We start from the raw sequence: 24,966 nt of genomic DNA, 5'->3' as shown, positions 1-24,966 counted from the left end.
CCAACGCCTTACACCACTCGGCCATCGCGCGCTGTTCACGAGCTTGGCAGTTTTGTACAATATATACATTAAAGTGGATTGAAACCGGCTTCGGCGTGATGAATGCTTCGCAAAAGCACCCTTCTTTTACTTTTGCAATGCATATTGGCACGAACTTAGATCAAGATCTATCGGCAGATGTTGTTTTTTTGTTTTTGGAACTTTATTTTCGTCTTCATGTCAACAATGCAAGATAAAATTGTCGGTAAGATCGATCGAGATTCAATTGTATTGAAATTACCGACCAATCCTTCGCACACATACGGTATCCTCGATCGCTCAAACCATTTTTTAACATGTAAACCTATGGGGTAACCATGGAGGCTGACCTATTTTTTTAATAACCATGGTTATTAAAAATAGTAAATGTTTTATGCATGGTTACCGGGAATTTTACAGGAACAGTTGAAGTTTATGAATGCAATTCGACCAATCAGATGGCTGGATTTCTTAAGTGAGGTATATAATACAAACTATCATCGTCTAGGTGATCTCGGGGCTACTATCTTCGCGAGCCGCAATGAGATGGTAGCCCCGAGATCACCAAGGCAATAAGGTCTATTTAAAGTGAATTTTACATAATAATAACTGATTCTGCAGACAGTTTAGCTTCAGCTAGATTTTACAAAGCACAACATGCATACTGTACATGACATACAGTCGATGCGCGCTCATTTGACTTTGACATTTCGCGTAACCTACTTTGCTATGCGTATTCAACGGGCAAGGGTGGGCAAGTGGGGTAGCAGCAAAAAATTACTTTACAAAAAGACCTATCTCAGGTAGATAGTACTTATCTATACCTTTTTTGTGCTCTGTACAATCGCAATGCAAACAACTATACATGAGGGATATAACAAATATTAGATGAGAACCTACATTTTGCATAGCGGCATCTTGTGTACATGTAGAATTTTCTCATGATATAGGCCTATACATGTACATAACATAGATTGTATAAAAATAATTATGATATATATGAACACAGCTTATTTTATTTTTGTAGAGGTGGCAGTGATGTGTATATTTCTAGAACAATACAAAACAACAGGAAATATTTGTGAAGAGCAAGCAAATCTCAGAGTTTGGTGAATAATTTCAATATTTTTATTGTCAGGTGACTAATTCATGTGATTTCCTTTGTGAAAGCTTTGCCATTGTATTTGAGCAAGAATAATAGGCACGGGTTGGGGTTATTTCCTTTTCTTGAAGAACACAATAAGGGTGGGTAAAATGTAATATTTTAATTTCAGAAATGACCTGTGAACAAGAACAAAGGAGTACACAATAGTTTATGTTTATATTCATTTAGGAGAATGTTTTCGGATCAAAATCAAAATACATTAGAAAACTGCAAAAAAACAAAAATAGCTACGACTACATATGATTGATGTTGCATATCATTATAATGCATGCAAACGTGTAAGTTGCCTTTCGTTGTATAAGTTAACGTTTCCACATTTTGGCAGCAAACAATGGGTATTTATGACATTAAACACATTATATTTATTGGCAGGTGGTGTACGGACTGAACCTTAGCCTAACCGATCAGGAAATCGCGGTTTCCTGGTTTCTATCTTGTTTTCACCCACAAATCCTAAACTAATCTAGTATTAAACAGCTTCATTGATCCATGAAGAGCCTACTCTGTCCTGATCAGATGACAAATGCGATATCATAATTCAGTTCAAACATGATATTGATAAAAACAGATTGTCTGAAACTGTAGAGGTAGAAGCTGTGCTGTAAATGCATCCTTAGTTGTAACCTATCACATGTAATTTTTGATATAGCCTTTAGTCTAAGTTCTAAAAATTGAAATTCATTAAACTCGGTAGGTTCTGAAACTTCTGATATACATGTATATAGCAATTTATTGATATTGCTTGCATGCACTTTACTGCTATGTAGAATCAGATTGTTCAAACTGTCTCATAATTGTAACAGTTTGATAGTCAGTAGTGTTAGCACTTTATCTCATTTCTTCTTGGAATTCTCCTCTCCTTATATGATCTTCATCATAGTCAGATCAAGACATCATGAAGACCCAGCGTAATACCCGAGCTATGGCTAAGAGACAGCAGCCAAAGGACTGTAGGAAGCGCCCTGTCAAGGTCACCCAATCCTTGACAGGGGACATAGTGGTAGCTGCTATCACTGCCCTCAGGAATGCCAATGGTTCCTCTGCTCAATCAATAAAGAACTACATCAAGACAATACACGGTGACATCGGTGAGACACCTTCCCTTGGTCGTGCTCTCAAGGCAGCTTCCAGGAGAGGCGAGATTGAGCTAGTAGCGGCAGGGGGTGGTCTATTAACCTACAAGTTGGCTAAAAAGGGCAAGTCAAAGACCTTGCGGGCCAGGGGAGCTGCCAAGAAGAAACCTAGGGCTACCAGTGCCATGCCCAAAACGAGGAGCGAGATGCTTGCTACGAAGAAACAAGCTGAAGATGCTAATAAACCTGCCAAGAAGGGTATCAAGAAGGTTTGCAAGGGACCCACAGCCTTGAAGGCAACACCATCTAAGAAGGCCTCTGCCAAGAAAACAACAAAGGGAGCTCCAAAGAAGCAGGGTGCAAGGAAGCCGCTCAAGAAAGCTACCAAGAAAAGAGATGATGAGGAGACATCAAGTGACAGCAGGGAAAAGTAAACATTTCTTTCCTCTTGTCTTGCAACCTTCAACATCATATTCTTTTGAATCATTTGCTTCTATTTATTAGAATGTGCTTGTTTAAAATTTTGTTTTATAGAATATTCTTGGTTGCTTCTGTCATGGGCAAATGATCATCTTAGTTAATACTTAACATGGATGCCATTTCTAATGGTTGCCAGCAAATGACATGAAAATTGCATGCCTACAGGTACCTACTTTGTAAAATTATGATTATTCTGAATTTCTTACAACTTGAGTTTGACATCAATCGCAACTCTATAGAGCATAGGGAATTGTAACATTGTGATTCAGATTCAGATTCAGATTAATTTCTGGTGAATAGGATGACTCTGCAACTCATTAGGGATTAGTCTTGGCATACACATACATGTATATGTAGTTTGCAAAGCAGCCTACTTCACGGTGTATTCACCAATCAAAGACATTTCTTTCATATCTACTAATGAGACTTCATCAGACATTCAAAATTTTGTTAACTTTTTCTTTGCCACCAAGTTTACAAACATGCATCACAACTTAGGATTTCATTAGGCTGGTACGTCATTGTTCATTTTTGTCATTTTTTCATCTTGGACTCGTAACAAAAATCTTTGTCTTATTTGTGTATGAGATAAAGTATAAAAATTTGAATGGTTAGAATGGTCTACATGTACCGGTACATGTAGATGCCTCTGTAGGTATCGACCTGATAAGGTTACGCTAAGACTGCAAAAGGGGTAGAACTGGTCCATATAACAATAGGATTAGCTCCATCTCAATAATCTTTCATAGAACAAATTATGCATATAATTTATTTTTGTTAATCATACATGAATCATGTGCATGTAAAGTAAATGAATCCATCAATCATATGATACTCTCTGAATTTATCATTAACTCATAAAACTACTAACTTGTGCATTAGCTGCATGATGCATGGAATGGCATTTCAGTGCATGTATACACAAAGGATTTCTTGAGTATTGGTATGCAAATAACCTATTTCATTTGCTTTTTGATTGTGCATATATGGATAACCATATGCACAATGTCAATGAGTTAGACCAGTTGAAGTTCTGTTCCTTGACTGAAAGTTGGTGGTTGACTTGGTCAAGTTGGTGCACTACATAAACATCAAAGTTTGTCATCTCAAACTTGACTGTTTTTTATTCCTACTAAAAATTACAGATGTGGCTTCTCTTTTTGTGAAGCACAATTTCTAGCTTCAACTGTGATATCTCATGACAAAAGTGAATACATAGGGCCAATATTTATAAGATGGGACACCAGCATGGCACCATAAATTAGTAAATTATTTACTCTGTACAGAATGTTTGGGTAATTCAGGAGTTAAAACAATTTAACAGCATTCAATAATGAAACTACATTTATGTACATATCACATAATTTAACACAGAAATTTACTAGCCTGACCCTCGCATTAGGATTGGTTTCAGAGGCAAAAACAAGAATTGTTTTGTTAATTTGAAATAAGTTTCACAAATGTTTGAGGATTGTTCAGGTCATGTGTCTTACATATCTCATGAACTTGTGACAGGAAGTGGTGTCTAGTGTCAGGTCCAAGTTGCAGACATTTTGTGCTGATCTCTCTTGATGTCTTTTCCAGTGCGAGCTCAGTCGCTAGAGCATATATAGCCTTTAGAGTCGGTGGGTTATTACATCCAGTGGTTCGGTGGTCATAGAATGCACTCTTTAGGCCTGTCTACATCAGCTCAAGTTGGCCAAATAGCCTGCTATTTCTGATTCTGGAAATTAGCCCGATCAGGAAATAGCAGGCTACTTGGCAGGTGAAGACGCAAATATAGTGAGCCATTTGCTCATGAAATCTTTCCAAGATATCTTGGGCTAGTTTGCCAAATCGCCCTCTATTTGTCCGGTCCATCTACATGTAAACCAGCACCAAAAACTCGCACTTTGCGGGAAACACTGACCAAATTTCTTGAGCTCTAGTTTCTAGCTGATGACGCGATTTATAACTTCAGGCTAATTTTCCAAATCAGAAATAGCAGGCTGTTTGGACAACTCAAGCTGATGAAGACGAGCCTTTTAAGCATGCAGGGACTTTGGTTCCATTGCAAGTCACTTTACTGCCCTATACCTTGTGGGAGAAGACTTTGTCTTCTTCTTTGATACACGTACGGTATGTCAACAGACTTGCTATTCCATGTAGATACTACAGAGACATGGTTGATGGTCACGTGATCATGGACCAGAATGATCTTTGTTTGATATATTTTAGCGTTTGGGTCTTAAAACATATATATTTATCTCGTGCAAGTTTAGGCTTTTTGAAACCAGTTGTTAAGTCATCAGTAGACTCTCGTGCCAATATGCTTATGAGGAGCTTGGGATAAACTTTATTTTATGTTTTCAAGGGAAAGTAGATATTTACATACATGTACATGTATGTGACAGCAATTTAGTTACTATGAAACCTTAAGCAGCTGTTGCATATGACAGAGCCACATTTTATTTCATAATTTGTGGTCATAATACAAGGATGACATCACACGTCTGATCTTAAATGCAAAGTGTGGAATGTAAATCACTCATGTTTGTCTCATCTGTGTCAATAGCAATATAATTAAAAGGTTAATTCATAAACCGACATGGAGACACCCACCTTTCTAAGGCCATTTTAGACCAGATGGTTACCTACATAGATGCGAGTGCGTATCTAATTGACATACATGTGTGCCGATGATTTGGCTTTGTAATTAATGTGAAAGCTCTTAGTGGGTTTTCCGCTAATTGGGATCCTGAAAAGTCTATTAATTGCTATGGCAACCAATTTAGACAGAAGAGGCTGTGGTTGCATGCTTTCATTGCTAATATGAATGAATCATACTCTTTCATCTCTTTGCACAAATATAATCCCATATGTTACGTTATCCTGACTGCTAAGGAAAGAAACAAGGTTATTAATACAAGCTTGTAGGCAAGAAGGAGACCTTCAGGCTACACATATAGCTTTTAATCTGATCTGGGGCGCAAGAAATGTTTGTAATTGCTAATCAATGCCTTTCCATTGGGCAATGGTACATTTACTTGGTTTCAAAATTGGGACCTCCAATTAGTACAAGAACACTTTTCTCCTCCAAAGTCATCATAGATTAAGAATAAATTATGCAATAATTAAATATCTCTTTTGTTCATCATGCGATTGATGCAAGGAATAGCAATGTAGTTTTCTGCAAATATCTCCACCCCCCCCCCCCCCCCCCCCCCCCTCCCATCCGGACAATGCTTTTATCAGGTAAAATACAAGTTCTGCTTTGCATTAATAAGACAGGAGAAAATTAGAATAATTGAATGATTGCGTGATAGAAAAACAGCTTGAAATTTCACCCATCAGGCTTCCTCAGGAAATCAAGCTGTTTCATGAAGTATGGCATAATACCAACTGGATGTGCAATGATTTTGTTTTACATTTCCCAAGCAGCGAGGAATCATGGTGCGTAGCTGGACTTTTTCCATTGTTTCTGGGGAAGGAGAAAGGTTTCGTAAAACACCGGGGCCTACATCACATTGTTTTGAAACTCTACATCCTGTTTCCCCATCAAAGGACCCATGTGGATATGAGTCATGAATGTACTCTGAAGAACATATCAGGGAGCTATTGCCATGTGCATAATAAATATATATTGTACAGCTGTACTTGTATTCAAAAAATTCTCTGGCTTGGACTATGGTTTATGGAAGTTGTAAATAGTAGTTTCTTTATGCTGGACTGCCTATTGTTATTCTATTGAAATTGAGTGTAGACTGTCTATATACCTGTATTGCACTTCTCGTCTGTGTCGCTGTATAAGGGCATTACCTCTGGGTCAAAGTACATGAGTTAATGGTAATACCATTCCTGCTTTAAAAAAAACCCATTTCTTGTGTAGTGATGCTTGTCCATGATTTTGAGAGCATATGACACCCTATGACTGTACATGAACCTCTAATAATACTCCCCATTTACATTTTTTGTTTATTATTCAGTTGTTTACACTCTATTTAATATCGTATTGATAAGTCCTTGATTCTGCATACCAATGGTATTGACCATACATTTTTTGTTTATTTTTTGTTTATTATTTATTTGTTTACACTCTATTTAATATCGTATTGATCAGTCCTTGATTCTGCATAATGGTACTGACCATACATTTTTTGTTTATTATTTATTTGTTTACACTCTATTTAATATCATATTGATCAGTCCTTGATTCTGCATAATGGTACTGACCATACATTTTTTGTTTATTATTCATTTGTTTACACTCTATTTACCGGTAATAACAACTCTTTCGGTGGTATTGATAAGTCCTTGATTCTGCATAAAGGTAGTGACCATGAAGGACAGGTGCATGTAGATGATGTCTGTTATCACTTCCTGATCAACCTTGATGAACCCGGAGACTCAACGACATGTATACATGGTCAGTGTAGGCCTAGGGTGCGTTCAAGCGATTTTTTGAAGCTAGAATCACAAACATGAATCACAAATTAAAACGCAGTTAAAAAACATGGTTACTGCGGGAGAGCGTTCAAGCAATTTTTCATCAACGCTGATTCTCGCTCATTTTAAGCCCAGCCACTGCTCATCACACTGCAGTTTGACCCAAGAAGTTTAGGTCCACTTCGCCGCATGCTTTCTGTCTATGTGTGCTTACGGTTGACTGTCGGTCAAACCGGAACAGGCCACGATAATGACGTCATAGAATCATGATTGAGATCTCCGTTCATTCAAGCGAATTTAAGCGACGATACAAAATGCATCTTTTTCAGCGTTTCATGTTTGTGTTTTTAAACACGTTTATTTTTACAACCGACAAAAAAAATTGCTTGAATGCAACCGTGTTTTAAACTAAACGTCTTTGAAAACAGTGATTCTAGGGTGAAAAAGTGTCAGTTGAACGTACCCCAATTCACACAAAAGGATAAACGTTTTGAAATACGGTTTAATTCCCCTGGTTTTTGCACCTGCTCACACACGGGATATAAACACAATTTCCTATTCTCACTTCAACTGACCTCTGATGTCGCACAGCTACTGAACAAATGCCATATACATGTAAAGACAGCTTTACAAAAAACACTATTATAGTGCAATTTGAATTGTGGTCCAAATCTCACTCATTACTAATTACTGCTACTTCACACACATAAAGTAAGGTTTTGGTTGGACTTTAAAAAGCTATCTTCTGGCAATTTTTAAATCACACTTCTTGTCCTTGTGTAAATGGGCCTTCCATGATCATTACATGGCGGTTGATGAACCAGATGTGGAGGGATGCACATGAGTGGATCTACTATTGACTGGTTGGCTGGTTGGCCTCTGCTAGCCTACAGAGTACTTGTCCTCATTTCAGGGTTGTGCACATTGTAATATAGCTTCTATTCAATGTGTTTCCCCATTTGTCTGTCTTCAGTTCATCATCTGGAATGTATATTGTATTGAATTTGTGGAAATGCTGTTGATGTCATCTCCCATAGGAAAGAAATGAGCCTGCCGCATACTCCTGCGGCAGACTTGCCGCAGATCTGCAGCAGACCTGCCGCAGACAGTCATCTTTTTCACATGCAAATTAGTTTTGCCGCAGACTTGCCGCAGACTTGCCGCATACTCTTTCAGTATGATGAAGAGTCTGCGGCAGGTCTGCCGCAGACTTGCTGCAGACCTGCCGCATACTCTTTCAGTATGATGAAGAGTCTGCGGCAGGTCTGCCGCAGACTTGCCGCATACTCTTTCAGTATGATGAAGAGTCTGCGGCAGGTCTGCCGCAGACTTGCCGCATACTCTTTCAGTATGATGAAGAGTCTGCGGCAGGTCTGCCGCAGACTTGCTGCAGACCTGCCGCAGAATATTCATATCTCATATAGACCTGCTGCAGACCTGCCGCATACTCTTTCATATCCAGTACGTGGCAATAAAGTATGCATGTAGAAGAACCAGTGATCAACTGATTGATACTTCATAATCGATATTGGCAATATCGATATTACCAATTAGGTAATACCAATATGTATGTCGATATTACCAATTAGGTATATTCTATTCTCAATTGTATTAACTTCATCACATTGATCATTTGAAGAGTATTCAAGAGTAACATTTAAAGTGACACAGGCTCGTACACATATATATACTAAATATGTATATTGTTTCTTGGTTAGTAATCATAGTTTCTTGGTTAGTAATCAATATATCTATTGCTTAAACGTGAATGTAATTGTAACATGATCAGACAAAATAATCTATTGGTTAATAATGGCAAAAGGAAAATAGAAATCACAAAAATGATGTGCATTGTCTTAATTTGCTTAACAAATCATGATAAATGTATTTTTCTGTCACACGTGTAAAGTAATAATGAATATGCATGAGATGATTGGTTTCAATTGGCCCTATTAGACTTTAATGGGATTTCCTGTGGCAGACCTGCCGCAGACTGTTCCTGTGGCGTACTGGTATGCGGCAAGTCTGGAGCAAAGTTTCATCCTGCCGCAGATCTGCCGCAGACTGTTCCTGTGGCATACTAGTATGCGGCAAGTCTGCAGCAAAATTTCATCCTGCCGCAGATCTGCCGCAGACTGTTCCTGTGGCGTGCTGGTATGCGGCAAGTCTGGAGCAAAGTTTCGCCCTGCCGCAGATCTGCCGCAGACTGTTCCTGTGGCATGCTAGTATGCGGCAAGTCTGGAGCAAAGTTTCATCCTGCCGCAGATCTGCCGCAGACTGTTCCTGTGGCATACTAGTATGCGGCAAGTCTGCAGCAAAATTTCATCCTGCCGCAGATCTGCCGCAGACTGTTCCTGTGGCATACTAGTATGCAGCAAGTCTGGAGCAAAGTTTCATCCTGCCGCAGATCTGCCGCAGATCTGCCGCAGACTGTTCCTGTGGCATACTAGTATGCGGCAAGTCTGCAGCAAAATTTCATCCTGCCGCAGATCTGCCGCAGACTGTTCCTGTGGCATACTGGTATGCGGCAAGTCTGCAGCAAAATTTCTTTCTGCCGCATACTTCGGCATACTCTTTGCCGCAGACTTTTAGTCTGCGGCAGGTCTGCGGCAGATCTGCGGCAGGTCTGCGGCATACTTTTCACTTTCCTATGGGCTGTGCTGGACAATTCAAAGAGTCTCTTGATACTTGGTAATAGGAGTAGAAACACAGGATCCAATAGCTTAGTAAGTACATTAATTTATCAAGGTTGAGATTCTTTGATTGATTTGTGGATGAAAATGATAATTTTGACTTGAAACAAGCTTAGGCCTCACTGTACAAAATTGCTGTGTTGAAAAAAATTCCTAAGGAATACCATGTACCTGGTACTCATGAAGGGTTTTTTTTTTTTTTAATAGCAGGGGTGGTGGGTGGGTGAAGAGGTAGTTTGTTTATTTATTTTTTACTTTTTTATCTTAGCTTAAAAACCTCAAATTTTCATTATTTGTACGTACTGTAGGTCATAATTATTGGATGTAATTTGTTAAGTATACATGTACTGTACATGTACATGTATTTAATTTCCTTTCTGTAATTTACATCCATGTATATGATGCATAATTATGTTCACAAAATTGTTATTGATGTTTTTTGTTTTGTTTCTGTTTATTTGGAGGAATAAAACATGAACCAAAAAGTGGGTGTTGGTGAGAGAAAGAGATAGAGAGAGAGGGGGTGGGGGCGTGGTGGAGGGGAAGAGTATGAGGGTGGGGTGCATGGAAATTTCAATCGCTGATGCTGAGTTAATTTTCATGGTTATAGATAGAAGAGCGAAGTCTGTTTTCAAGTTTGTTTCATAAGGTTTCTTGTCTCACCTTTCCTGCTTCCGGACAGACACTATGAGGAAGTGTAGTCACGATTCTTGGATAGTTGATATGTGTAGCTCTTTCATACTTAATATTTTACATAAAGAGGAGTTTGCAACTTCAATGAAATATAAGACACACTTATGATAATTTTTCACATACATGTAAATGTAATTCATTAAATGTCTTAAAAATATTGCTTTTTAATCTAAAGGAGAAATGTTTAAGTGTATTTGTTAAACTGAATCCTCGATAGGAACAAAGCATAATTTATACATTTTTACAATACAGATGAAATCAGGCATTCAAATAGGGAAGTGGTATTTAAGTTACAGTGTACATCTCATGCATGAAGATTTGTCAAGTTCTCATTATCGGTAGATGACTAAACAATAATATGACCAAATAAGGAAGTTTTGAAGTAGAAAAGGCAAAGTTTTGCTAATGCAAAAACTGAATCCTCAATAGGAACAAAGCATAATTTTAATTTATATATTTACAATACAGATGAAATCAGGCATTCAAATAGGGAAGTGGTACTTTTAATATTTACATGTCATGCATGAAGATTTATTATTATTATTTATCAAATTCTCATAAGGTGGCTATTAACAATAATATGACCAAATCAGGAAGTTTCAAAGTAGAAAAAGCAAAGTTTTGCAAATGCTTGCCATTTTCCACAATTTGCTGATTGTTTCAGGCACACAAAGTATTTCTAACGAGAGGAGTGTTATCAACAATTACTAATATGTTTATTTGTTAATCAAACATAATTTCTAGGAAAACTGAATGATAATCCCAATCTTGAAGCACTACTTTCCGTTACGAGGACTCCACTTAAATTTCTAACGGGATTGTTTTCAGGAAATGACAAATATAAAAGAGTTCCTGGTTCCTCCTAAAGACAGTATTGTTGGAGCTTGTCCTTGTGTATCATGCGTTTTATCACAGTTTGCTTCTAATAGTTTGCTTACTGTGTGTTTGAATCACAAAATCTTGTAGGTATTGATTGCTCGGATTCCTACATATATGCCTTGTTGCTTGGACTCCAACACATCCAGGGATTGTGTGAAAAGCATCCAGTTTTTCAGGGGAAAAAAGTAATTTGAAGAAAGTTCACAGCTTGGACAGTCATTCTTTCATTGTTACATATGATGCACATTATTGGTAGATGCCAGACCTGCTCTTCCGTCATTAAAAAGTTGACAAAAACTGGAAGCCTTTAGTATTTTAGATGGTTATTTTCCCTTAGACCCCTGTTATTGTATATATTGCTCTAATATTGACTTCATCCTTCATTTTGTTTTTTTCTGCTGCAGCCTCTTCTCTTCCGTTGGCCTCTGTGGACATTACTTCCATCTTCCGAAGGTCACCCGTGGTGGGTCGTCCTCGATCACACCCGCCACCATGATACATACCAAGGCTAGACACACCATCTATCCTAACTCTACGGTGGGTAGGTTACCAGTACCAGATGATAAGGTTCCTTGGAAGGTGGAATGGCTGGAGTATAGCCCTGTCAAATACACATCAGATCATGTCAAAGCTGGACCTGTCTGGGCAGATCCAGATATCATGTGAGTACACAAATTCATCCTTTATTTTGTGTTCATTAAAAAATATTTTTTTAGTTATTATCATTTCTATTTCATTTCATTTTTTGGAGGGGGGAAGTCGTTTTCATGTAATCTGTGGACTAGAAAGAACTATCAGTAAGGTGAAAAGCAGTTCAGAGCAGATGCTCAAGAATTTACATCTGTTCTCAGCCTAAAACTTGATGAAACTTGTTATAGTGAACGTTACCCAGACCTTAATTTATGCAATATAATAATGTTATTACATTTGTATAAAGTATTTGGCACCACCCGAAAGAACATTCAGATTTCTTGAGATGGCCACAGTGTTAACGCAGAAAATAAGCAGAAGTACCATTCACTTTGAATGGTACATGTATGATTATTAAAACAAATGTATACATGTATCAAAATTGAAATGTGGACTCATATAATGTGATGTACTGGTATGCAATCTTTACCTAACTGCAATGTTCACACTCTTCAAAATACACTGTGACGCATTTATTTATATATGGATGCTTGAATACAGGTGAAGGTTATGCATCTGTTTGTGTTAGCTTAGCATAATGTGTATCATTTATCAAGTTAATTGTGGATTTTTATTCTCTCATTTTGTTTTGTTTTATTTCTACCTATCTAGGCAAAAGGGTAGTCCATCATTAAACTTCAACAGTAAAGATGGGAAAGTGAATCGTCGTAGCTACATAGGAGACTATGGTTGCGTGGACGGAGTACCAAGGTATGCAGTCATTTAGACAGGAATTCATGGTTAAAAATGCAGCCGGCAAATTTTGTTGTCGTTGAAATTGTAAATGCATAAAGGCTCATTTAAGCATCTGTAGGTGTTTGCTGCTGTTTAAAAAACTGGTGTTGCAAAATGAAAACAGACAAGCATAGAGTGCTTCACATTTGCTGAAACTTATAAAAAACATATGATGGAGTATCGTATGGAGCCTTTGTTGCACAAAGCTATACATTTGTATTACTTCTATTTTTGTTGGTGGCCGATATGCCTCTACATTGCACCTTGGTCTAAATGATAACTTTTTAAACAGTACCAGAAAATGTTTCTAACAATGGGTTGAAAAATAGAGCATCCCTGATCATAATGGATTGACTGAGAATGGTATAGCTCCTTAATTTGTAAAGCCTCAGTGAAAAATGATGTCAGCAGGTTGTATTGTAAAAGATCTCTGAACATCACAGTTTGGAGTACATGTAGCCCTCACAAAGAAAAAGATATATTTTATTCCATTTCTCATCTATCCCCAGGAATCCATGCGGACGTACTGGAATGATGGAGAGAGGTTTATTAGGGAAATGGGGACCGAACCATGCAGCTGATCCTATTGTAACAAGGTAATATTATGATTCTAATAGTGGTGATGGTGATGATGATGATGATGACGATGACGACGACGATGACAAAGACGACGACGATGATGATGATGATGATGAAGATAAAGATGAAGGTTATGTTGGTGATGATGCTGGTAGCTATAATAGTGGTAATGGTAGTGGTAGTGGTGGTGGTGGTGTTGATAGTGATGGTGATGATGATGACAGTAATTATTGTTGTGATGGAGATGATGGTGGTGGTGGTGGTGATGGCGATTGTGATGATGAAGATAATTGTAATGGTGTTGTTTTCGATGAAGATTATGATAACGCTGTAGCTGATGATAATTGAAATGTTGAATACCTTACATAGAAGTTCCAAGATATCCAAGAAAGAATTTGAATTGGACACAACTTGCTTTTCCATTAACTTTGTCTTCTTTAGGCATTTCCAAATCATTGATGATGTACTTCATGTCTTTGTCTTTCAGGTGGAAGAGAGATTCATCAGGCAAGAAAGTGTTGCACCCTACCTCAGGCAAACCCATACTTCAATTCATCTCAATCAGGAGGAAAGATTCAGGAGAGTGGGCGATACCAGGGGTAAGTGGGTCATTAAGAGCACCGTTATAACAAAGGTTAAAGGTCTATAAGAAGGTGATTGTGGTAAGGGGGTGAGAGAGTTATAGCAGGGAGGTGTAAGATCTTTATAAGAAGGTTATTCCAGAGAGTAAAATGAAAGAGCTGCATTGTGTAATAGAGTCAAGTCACCTATATACCGGGGGAAAGGATCTATACCAAGGCTAAGCATACTATGAAGGTTGTGTTAGGATTAAAACAGTGTATGGGAGGGTTGTAACTGGGATAGAATATAGAGGTGTCATGGTCGAGTGGATATGTCACCAGACTGTCGATCACAAGGTCTGGGGTTCAAGTCCCGCCGCGGCACTAATGTCCTTTGACAAGTCATTTATCTACATTTGCCACACTCAACCCAGGTGATGTAAATGGGTTCCTGGCAGATATTAATTCCTTGAAATGCTAGAGCACCGTAATGCCGTAATGCGTTTAGCCGTGCTAAAGCCAGGGTAATAATGAGGAGCGCCAAGAGTGTCAAGCAGCGCTCAAAATACACGGGGGCGATGGGCGATTCGCCCCCGTGAGCTCCATAATCACCCCCGTCAGGTTGCTCACGGTGGAATTATAAAATAAAGATTATCTTTTCTGATATAACTTTAACACAATATTGAGTATCAATTTTCAAACCTTAAACCAATGAAATGGAACTTAGATGGCCCTTTCTCTCCCATCTCTATGAGTATTACCGATACAAACAACAGAAGCTCGCAGTACAGCTAGTGCGGCCCTCAGCAGTGGCTATACTGCGCCGGTAGTACCAGTGTGCACGCTGACGCCCAATATCTGCTGGAGCTGGAGACGATCGCGCAAGGACTGAAACATGGAGAAGTTTTTCGTTGTGAAAAGTGTGAATCCTCTGAAATCTGGTTATTCTAAAAGGCCAGCAAATAATGTAACTTGACCAGTAAATCAATATTGAGAAGGAGATCACCAAAGATGTTGCAGGGTGTAAAGTTTTGTAATGTTTTATTACACGACTTAACACAACCCGTGTTTAAGGAGTGAACCATTCAATGTTGTGTAAAATGTGTAAAATGACCCCCTGTTGAAGTAAATCTGAGATTGTTCATTAATATTATGTTTTTAAATACAGTTTGCAAAATCATCTGTAAATAACTATGTTAAGCATTTACAGTCTATAAAAAATAGTTCCATAAATTAATATATCTCTGTGTTTGGATCAAGCAAAACAAATGCGTTTCCGGAAGCGAGAAAAAAAAATATGGAAAGAGGGGAAGGTCGAAATCTGTTTACGTGCAATACTTTTAGTGCACCGCGAGGACAACTATATTATGTCAAAGTCATGTTAATCCAGATAAGGTTATTCGAGGAATAAACTTTCAGATTCATATTTAAATCCCAATAAATAATATGTAGTCAAAATTAAATAAAGTAAGGTACAATCGACATGTCTACGGGTGCTTCCACTAAACGACATGACTTGAAAAAATAATAGAAAAGCACGCACGTGCAACGAGGACAAAATAAGAATAAGATAACATCCCAGTATATACATCATCCATCTTTCGAAACTAACAACGAGGGTGGCGCTAATTTTCTCTTTCGATTCATAATTAAATAGAAAACAGGATGAGCTCAGAGTTTTTATGTCAACCATTACCATTAAAACCATTTTTTTCTTCTTCCGCGAAATCAGGGGGGGGGGTCTGGTCTAGGTCTCTACTTTTCTGAAGAGGAGTGTTAATTACTCTTGTGTAATAAGATTGACAAGGTATTCATGTCTTTTGTCCTTTCTGCTATTTATTCTGAATAGTGTAGTTGTGTTTTGTGGCCAAGTTTCTATTTCGACATTTCGACATGAGAACAGTGACAACATATATTTTCGAGCTCAAGTACTTCCTTATTTCAGCTTTTAATCAACTACAAAGGCGATATGGGCGCGACAAAAAAAATTAACAAAATAGGCTAAAGTTCAGTCGATTGCAACGGTTTTTCCCTCTGGCATTCACGAGTGTTCATAAAATTATATAATACTTGTATATGTTTAAGAGAACTAGTCCTAACGAACAAAGGAAACTCCAATTTGACTATACTACATTGCGACGATCATATCCACTATACAGATTGAGTAATACGTATGTATACGGGCTTGGACCAGAAATTTCGTACAAAGGGAAGAGATCTGACCATTAGCTGCATGTTATAACTTGTAAAGTTGTAAGAGAAATAATGCCGACTATTAATGATAATGATGAAATAGCAAATAATTTAGGAGTTTCATGGGTACCACCAATTCAATGGAAAAAGAGCCCCCGTGAGAAGGCTCACGGGGGCGCTTTTTATTTTGGAAGAGCCCCCGTGGACAAAAAATTAATTTGAGCCCTGGTGTCAAGTCTGACAGACATGGGCGCTTTACAATATTGTTATAACAGGGGGGTAAGAATGTTATGCTAGAGGTCAGAGTGCTATGTTAGGGGTAAGAAGGACTGGACTCTGTAGGATGTAAGAGAGGGGTTGAGATGAGGGGGCTGAGAGGGGGGCCATACTAGGGTGGAGGGTTCTACACTGGCTCTTGGAGTAATCAAACATAGATGACCTATAGGTGAGTGAGTGAGTCTGCACTTGTAAAAATGATGCCTGGCTGGAATGCTCCCCAGGGAGTGGAGAATGTGCATACATACATTGTGTGCAGGTTAGCCTGAATCAGATGACCGTGTTAATTATATATCTGTAAAGCGCCTAGACACATCGTTGATGTATTAAACGCGGTATAAAAACCAAATATTATTATTATTATTTCATGTGTCTATTTCTCTTTGTCTTGTGTGTTTATTGCAGGGCATGGTGGATGCTGGAGAGAAGGTATCACAAGCCTTGAAGAGAGAGTTTGGTGAAGAAGCGATGAACTCATTATCATTACAGGACAAAGAATGTAAAGCTGTAGAGAAAGCAGTAGCTAACCTCTTCAAACATGGTGTTGAGGTGAGTGAATGGGACCTATCAATCTAACTACCCACATAGTTAGTAAAAAGATGATTAGGGTCATCTCTTAAAGGGATCGTTTAACAATTTTAAATCTGAGATGCACTGCCCTACGTGTTATCAGTGTCTGTGATATGGTGTTATGTTGAAGCCTTAAAAAAATTGCACTTCAAAATGATCACAAAAGTAAAAACCTTTGAGTGACCGGTTTTACCTTACTTGTTTTCCCCAATAGACTGTAGTGTTACGAAAACCGTTTGGCAAATGCCAAATTTGATTTTGATTTTCAATCATAAATATCTTGATATCAGACAGGCGATCGGCTTGTAAAAGTCATGGGGTTCCTGACTCACCTTAAGACAAAGTTACCGGATCCCTTTAAAGGAGGGGTTGTTTTCTGGTGTACATCTACTTGTTGTCCGAGGGGGTGGGGGGTTTGTTTGGGATACCGGTAGTTGTTTGAGTTTGATAGTCTAAGGGATAGTTGTCCCCAATTGTGTATGTGAATTAAAGGTATGAAATCAATGGCCACTGAGGAGGAACCAGAAACAAAATCAGGGTTACTTTAGGTAGTAACGTCATTTATAATGTTCTTAAAAATGCAGAGAATTGGAGTTGGTGAATTTTTTGGACACAGCGCTATTTCACTATTCCAGCATTGGTTAACATTTGGAACATGCATAAAGCCTGCTTTTGTCAACATATGCCAATTGTACAATGTTTATTGAAAACTTTCTCCAAATAATTTGGCACTCTTGAGTTTAATTCATTTTAGTTCATGGCAAATAAAGAGTAAAACAAGTTTCATATCCATGTAGTAAAGTGACCCTACTTGATTTGTTTCTAGGTGTACCGAGGCTATGTAGATGATCCACGGAACACAGACAACGCCTGGATGGAAACCATGGCTGTCAACTTCCATGACGACCAGGGAACAAGCGTTGCTAAGTTCTCTCTTCATGCCGGTGATGATGCTGCTGCAGTCCAATGGCACGATGTCGGGTCAGAGATGAAACTCTACGCTAGTCATTCGTCTTTTATTGAAATGGTCACAAAGAGAGTAGGGGCTCACTGGTAATACACTCTGCTAATAGATCTATGTCATAGTTTTTTTTTACTGTGTCTAGTGGATAGTCCAAGTGCTGTATTGTTCGGGTCATTTTTTAATAAAAAAAACATATTCTGGTTAACCTTCATGAAATAATCCTTAAATAATCTTCGATATATGAATACCAATAAGCGTGTATACATTACTTTTTTCACAATCGTAAACAATAAGCATTTTGCAAACTAAGTTAAAAAAAATATGCAGATATTAATGAAGATACAAACCATAAGATTACAATCTTGATGTCAAAGTAGGTTAATTTTAAAGACATTTAATGAGAAAAAGTTTCCATTAAATTGTCATGAATTTGACATTACCGTTTAAACTATAACAAAGATAGAATGTACATGCATGTTTTTCAAAATAACAGAAATCATGTCCTTGAGACTCACATTACATGCAAGCATTTGCTTGTCACATTATTTCTTAAGTTTACTTTTTTAACAAGTGGATTATAACTTTGAAATAGGTCAATTATCTTCTGCAATATAGTTGCCTTCCAACTGATTTGTGTACATGTATGTATATATGGGTGCCGTGAAATATTGTCTGGTATTAGTGTATAAGTACAGTTTTGTTATGTGTACGATGACAATGCAAAGCTGATTAATGTATTGTTTATAGTTCAAATTCAGAATGTGCTTCAAATTTAGACTGAATATCTAATTGTGCTAAGCTTGAAAGAGACTACAACTTGATAGTACGTTACTCTGAGTGACTGCAGATAGATCAGAGGAACAAATTGGCAAAGATTCAAATGAAATCGAACAAATGGTAAAAAAGTTTGTATTTTTGAAATTTGAGATCACTGTTCATATTGGAACTTCAAATCAACAAATTGGTGACGTTACTCCGATGTATTGTCAGTCACATACAATTGTCTTCTTTTTATGCCTCCGTTACGAAGTAGCCGGAGGCATTATGTTTTCGGGTTGTCCGTCCGTCCGTACGTCCGTACGTCCGTACGTACGTACGTACGTACGTACGTCTGTACGTACGTACGTCCCGTTCTCGTGATCGCGTTATCTGAAGAACTGGTTGATGGATTCCTGCCAAACTTTGGTCATGTATGTATCTTGTAGAGCCGATGAACTGATTAGATTTTGGGGTTACAAGGTCAAAGGTCAAAGGTCACAGGGCTCATTATGTATGCAAAACGAGCTCGTGATCGCGTTATCTGAAGAACTGGTTGATGGATTCCTGCCAAACTTTGGTCATGTATGTATCTTGTAGAGCCGATGAACTGATTAGATTTTGGGGTCACGAGGTCAAAGGTCAAAGGTCACAGGGCTCATTATGTATGCAAAACGAGCTCGTGATCGCATTATCTGAAGAACCGATTGATGGATTGCTGCCAAACTTAGGTCATGTATGTTACTTGCAAAGCCAAAAAACTGATTAGATTTTGAGGTCACGAGGTCAAAGGTCAAAGGCCACAGGGCTCATTATGTATGCAAAACGAGCTTGTGATCGCGTTATCTGAAGAACCGATTGATGGATTGCTGCCAAACTTAGGTCATGTATGTTACTTGCAGAGCCGATGAACTGATTAGATGTAGGGGTCACAAGGTCAAAGTTCAAAGATCACGGCACATTATGTATGCAAAAACAGCTCGTGATCGCGTTATCTCAAGAACCGATTGATGGATTCCTGCCAACTTAGGTCATGTATGTTTCTTGCAGAGCCTATGAACTGAGTAGATTCTTGGTTCATAAGGTCAAAGGTCATGGGCTCATTATGTATGCAAAAATAGCTTGTAATCACAATATTCTGAAAACCTGTTAATGGATTACAATTGAACTTGAATTCGAAAAATTTCTTCTGTTTTGGTTTGTAAAATTGCTCTATGACGGAGGCATCATTTTCGACTGCGCGCAGTCGAAGTTCCATCTAGTTTTTAGTAGAGCAGCATTTCTTTTTATTGATGACCCTTGTGAACATGAAGTAGTATTTATTGAGTACCGTATAGCATTCAGGGAAAAGGTTTATCAAGGGGAAAATGGAAATTTGTTATAGTTTAGTGGACGACAAAGGAAGAGTATTAGTCACAAGCGACCAACCGAACTGTGCCAGTTTAAAATTCACATTGATTAAGTGATGTTCTCTTTGACATTTACATCATCCTGTTTCTTGTATTTTTCTGCTTTCACACAAGTCAACTGATACAAAGATTGGATTGCCCTTTAAAGATAAAGTCAACATTATTATTCAAAGGATTCATAGCAAAATTGACCAAGATGAAATAAATTTGTGATATTCTTTGCTAGTTCCACATGATATGTACACATGGGCATGGTACTTAAGCAGATTTGTTTCATTCATTTGATATTATTATTATTGATTATATATTGATTATATCGAAATAGGGAAAGCAGGCACCGAATGTTGTTTGATTTATAGATCAGTCAGTTTGTCCACTCAGAAGCTATGAAGAGCATTGAAAGCTCTAACAATTTATATGATGGCTCAAGGGGCGGTATACTTTGTCATTTTGAGATGGAAATTGTGAGCAAGTGGGTATATAGGGTGGAAAATGGAGGAATGCATCTCTCACTTCTTGGTAATTGGAGGCATGGCTACTTTCTGTTGATTTCTCCCTTTCTTTCTCACTCTCTCTCTCTCTCTCTCTCTCTCTCTCTCTCTCTCTCTCTCTCTCCTTCTCCCCTCTCTCTCTCTCTCTCCTTCTCCCCTCTCTCTCTCTCCTTCTCCCCTCTCTCTCTCTCCTTCTCCCCTCTCTCTCTCTCTCTCTCCTCCCTCCTCTCTCTCTCTCTCCCCTCCTCCCCCTCTCTCTCCCCCCTCTCTTTCTCTCTTTCTCTCCCTCTCCCCCTCTCTCCTGCTTTTAATAGACGTACATGAAACAGACATAAATGTCTCTTCGAGTACTAAAAGAACGTGGGCTTATGCAATTTCCTTAGAATGCAATGATACAGTGTTTCTGATTGGATAAGAGACAAGCACGAGCAGTATTTAACCGAGTATTAGTTGGACATGAGATGCAGGGAGGATGTTTTTTTTACTTGATTTGAAAATGTTTTAAGATCATTTCAGTCTGTTGGTGTGTCTTTCATGAGTATTGGGACTATTTGATGAAATCTTTGGTAACCAAGGGAAGAGAAAATCTTTTTTATTAACTGAATTCTCTTTTTTATTTACTGAGTGCATTTGATAGTGATGAAAAGCTGTTTTTCAGTGCCAAATTGTTTGTTAGACGTGTGATACTTGTCAATTTAGATAATACAAAGAAGATCGCTCATTTTATAACTGAAGTATTTCCTTAATTTCTTCCAAATATTTGGAATATATCAGTGTATCAGTTGTGTAGAACAAATGAGTCAGTATTGTGGTACATACATGTGACACTGTCATACATATTAGCGTCTCTGTTCATGTGGGTACTAGAGTAGATAGAGTGCTGAGGTGACTGTTGTGCATTCCTATTAAGCATCGGGAATATCTACAAAACAAGACAAAAATCATTAATTTGCAAATATTTTCAGATCGGGTATTTATTGGAGATTTCCTTTCATGAATGCAATTGGTTGTATTTACTTGTTTTGTTTATTTCAAAATGAACATGAAAGGTTTGATCATGACCTGGTAAACCAGCTTTAGCAAAAATGGCACAGTATTATGAAATGAAATAAGTTTAGTTAGACAGAAAAATCTGTCCCCTTGGAGGAGATTATTTACTCATAATGCAAAGTGCACTTGTGGAGGAGGGTGTTTAGTTTCATGCAGCTACTGTTTTTTACCCCCTTACGAATACGGACACTGCGCTGCTGCAGTTTGTAAGGAGGTTTATTGCATCGTGTTGGATTCAAGCCTAATATAACATTTGATAACATAAGCACACTTGTATAGGTATCTAGTGTTAACAGTGTAAGCACTGAATGGAGGGATTGTGACAAATGACCATATAAATGACCAATATTAATATTTTAGGTAATTTTTAAAATATTTTATCTTATAATTTCAAGCAAAATGTTTGCCCCTCAATCAATGGACAATGTAGGATGTTTCCTAGTCATGATCACCACATGCACAAGAATGTTTTAGATGGAAGAAGCATACCTGTTGTGTATTTTAAAAGTGTCTTTTTAATTGTTTTCAATGTAGTATAATTCTTAGTATATAAACATTATGGAGGAAAAATGTGATCTCCTTAAAGACTTGTTAAACATTAGAGATTAAAAGTCTTGATTATTTTTATATTCTCAATTTGCAGTACTTTCAGGTGTGAATAATCTTTTTAATTACTGTTTTGATGTTAAAAAATGACTTGTCGTTATAAATGGTTAATGTTGAACTACCAGAGATTGTGATGACATACGGTACATGTATCATGTGAAATGTATATGACTGTTATAGTACACACATCTATGCTAATTGGCAATTTCTACTCTGTACTAGTTAGTATTCATCATTCAAGAGAGACTTCAGATATATTGTGAAGTGGTTCCAGTCTAGTAATGTATGTACTAATTGCAAGAAAGACGTACGACATATTTGTGGTCTCTGTGCTGTTATAGAAAACAGTTAAACTGGAGAAAGGAAAGATCCATGTACACATGTAGATGTGATATACCGGAAGTCAAGCTGCAAGTACCGGTATGAAATACATGTAGATGTCTTATAGATTTTATATTGTGATTTGTGTACACTATTTGTTCCTGTTTGTGTTTATGCCATCATGGTCTGGATTTTGAAAGGAAAGGATAAAGTCTGCTTTAACCTCAGCCATCCATTATTTTTTCCAAAACGGAAACAAATCCTGTAGGATAAATACTGTAAGGGCAGATGTCACGATGACAAGGAAAAGAGAAAAAGCATATCGCTAGTTCAATGCAAGAAGGACGTTAACTCTATCTTAATATACATGAGTTACAAACGTTTTTCTGGCTCCACACACATGATATGTATTAACGACCGTATTGCTGTTGGCAGACGATATGTGCTCTGTATAGAGACCAAAATGTAGGCGACATTTTGATGGAATTTAATGTTTTACTTGTAGCACCGTGATGAGACATATTTACATGTGTAAGCTCTACAATACAACATAAATGACTAGTTGTTGAGTGGCATGCATCAAGCTCTATCATTTCATTCTTAGACAACAGATTTTCATCGAACTAAAGATGATATTAAAATTGTCTCGTTCATGTTTGCCATGTCATTATGATGTGTTGTATAATGAGCGATCACTGCATCATGGACACTTCTGTGAAATTAAAAGATTTTATGTGGTCAGATCAAATGTAATAGAGAGAGAGATATATTTATATAATGTATACATATATATATCTAAATATATTGTATAATCCACAAATCCCTTTTTCTAAAATCCTGATCATTTGCAATTGTTGTACTTGTAGATATTACATAAACTACTTGACGGTATGGATTGTATATAATTGTTAGCATTACACAAAAATATTGGTAAACATAGATTTATGGACAATTTTCTGTTTCTTGTACGTTGAATGGCCGACCCCATTGAGTGGCCAACCCCATTGAGTGGCCAACCCCATCGAGTGGCCAACCCCATCGAGTGGCCAACCCCATCGAGTGGCCAACCCCATCGAGTGGCCAACCCCATCGAGTGGCCGACCCCATTGAGTGGCCAACCCCATGGAGTGGCCGACCCCATTGAGTGGCCAACCCCATGGAGTGGCCAACCCCATCGAGTGGCCAACCCCATTGAGTGGCCAACCCCATCGAGTGGCCAACCCCATTGAGTGGCCAACCCCATCGAGTGGCCAACCCCATCGAGTGGCCAACCCCATCGAGTGGCCAACCCCATCGAGTGGCCAACCCCATGGAGTGGCCGACCCCATTGAGTGGCCGACCCCATTGAGTGGCCAACCCCATTGAGTGGCCGACCCCAAAACTTGATTGCATAAAAATGCTGTAACAGGGTGCATCATGATTGGATAATTTGCTGCCTTTATAAGTGTGCATGTACAGTGTATATTTTAATAATAATACTACTGGTAATTAGAGTCAGATTTTTAAGGGCAATTTCATTCTCCACTTGTTCATTACTGGTACTCATTTTGTTACGGTTACTAATGCCAAGGATTTTCTGAAATGCTCTTATATAATTCATAGGTCTTGATAATACATGAGTACTTTGTTTATTATCCCAAATTACAATGTACACTTTAACATTTCTGAAGACGTTCTTTGTCTACAAGATGATGAAATTATTTTATGGCATCTATGTGTTGCTAGTGACAGAAAGGCAAGAGTAAATGTTGATATGATTTTTAAGGGAAATTAATGTACATACTTTATTTATCAAATATTATACTTTATGATTTTGGCAAATATAAATGTACATGTATGTTACTTATATGTGGTCTTTTTCATCTAATAAATACTTCAATTTGTAACTGCTGTTTGTTTGAGGCCTTATTCTTTTGTATGATTGTTATTTATTTGCTGTCTTTACTCGTTTACCAGTGTTACAGGGGATACCACCCAGTTATCGAGTCAATTTCACCAATGCCAGAAGATGTAAGGAACTTGTGTAAAGTTTGAAAAAAGAAACTTTATAAGAAAGTAAATGAAAAGTTAAGGTATATCAGAACATGAATTGACAACTTGATTAATGATTGCAAGCTACTCTTTTTTGTTTTGTTCTCATATCAATTTTCTCCAAAGAAAATGTTCCCCAAACATTTGTTTTCCAACACACTGCCCAATCATTTTGCAAGGTTCTAATAAGCATATTTTGGATTCAAAATTTCTGTTCTACATAGTAATGATAAATATGTCCATACATATAGCAGTTACCATACATTAGTACTCTACTGTGTACGAAGTAGTAAAATGAGTACCATAGCT

General features: G+C 37.8%; 1 protein-coding gene across 1 annotated transcript in view; it reads left to right on the top strand.

The window, feature by feature from the left end:
• Positions 1–18,298, top strand: part of LOC756760 (ADP-ribose pyrophosphatase, mitochondrial) — a 29,756-nt gene extending 11,458 nt beyond the window's left edge. Inside the window, exons 2-8 of the mRNA XM_011675095.2 lie at positions 2,064–2,686; positions 11,831–12,088; positions 12,729–12,827; positions 13,361–13,447; positions 13,918–14,029; positions 16,865–17,008; positions 17,856–18,298. Of these exons, the coding sequence (XP_011673397.2) occupies positions 2,079–2,686; positions 11,831–12,088; positions 12,729–12,827; positions 13,361–13,447; positions 13,918–14,029; positions 16,865–17,008; positions 17,856–18,086 (1,539 nt within the window). The 5' untranslated portion in view covers positions 2,064–2,078 and the 3' untranslated portion in view covers positions 18,087–18,298. The remainder of the gene's footprint in view (positions 1–2,063; positions 2,687–11,830; positions 12,089–12,728; positions 12,828–13,360; positions 13,448–13,917; positions 14,030–16,864; positions 17,009–17,855) is intronic.
• Positions 18,299–24,966: the final 6,668 nt, after the last annotated feature.

This window comes from Strongylocentrotus purpuratus, unplaced genomic scaffold (genome assembly GCF_000002235.5).
Source record: "Strongylocentrotus purpuratus isolate Spur 01 unplaced genomic scaffold, Spur_5.0 spur5_contig_862, whole genome shotgun sequence".
NCBI classification, from domain to species: Eukaryota; Metazoa; Echinodermata; class Echinoidea; order Camarodonta; family Strongylocentrotidae; genus Strongylocentrotus; species Strongylocentrotus purpuratus.
Note: the sequence above shows the minus strand (reverse complement) of the source record. Positions and strands in the feature narration are given on the sequence as shown.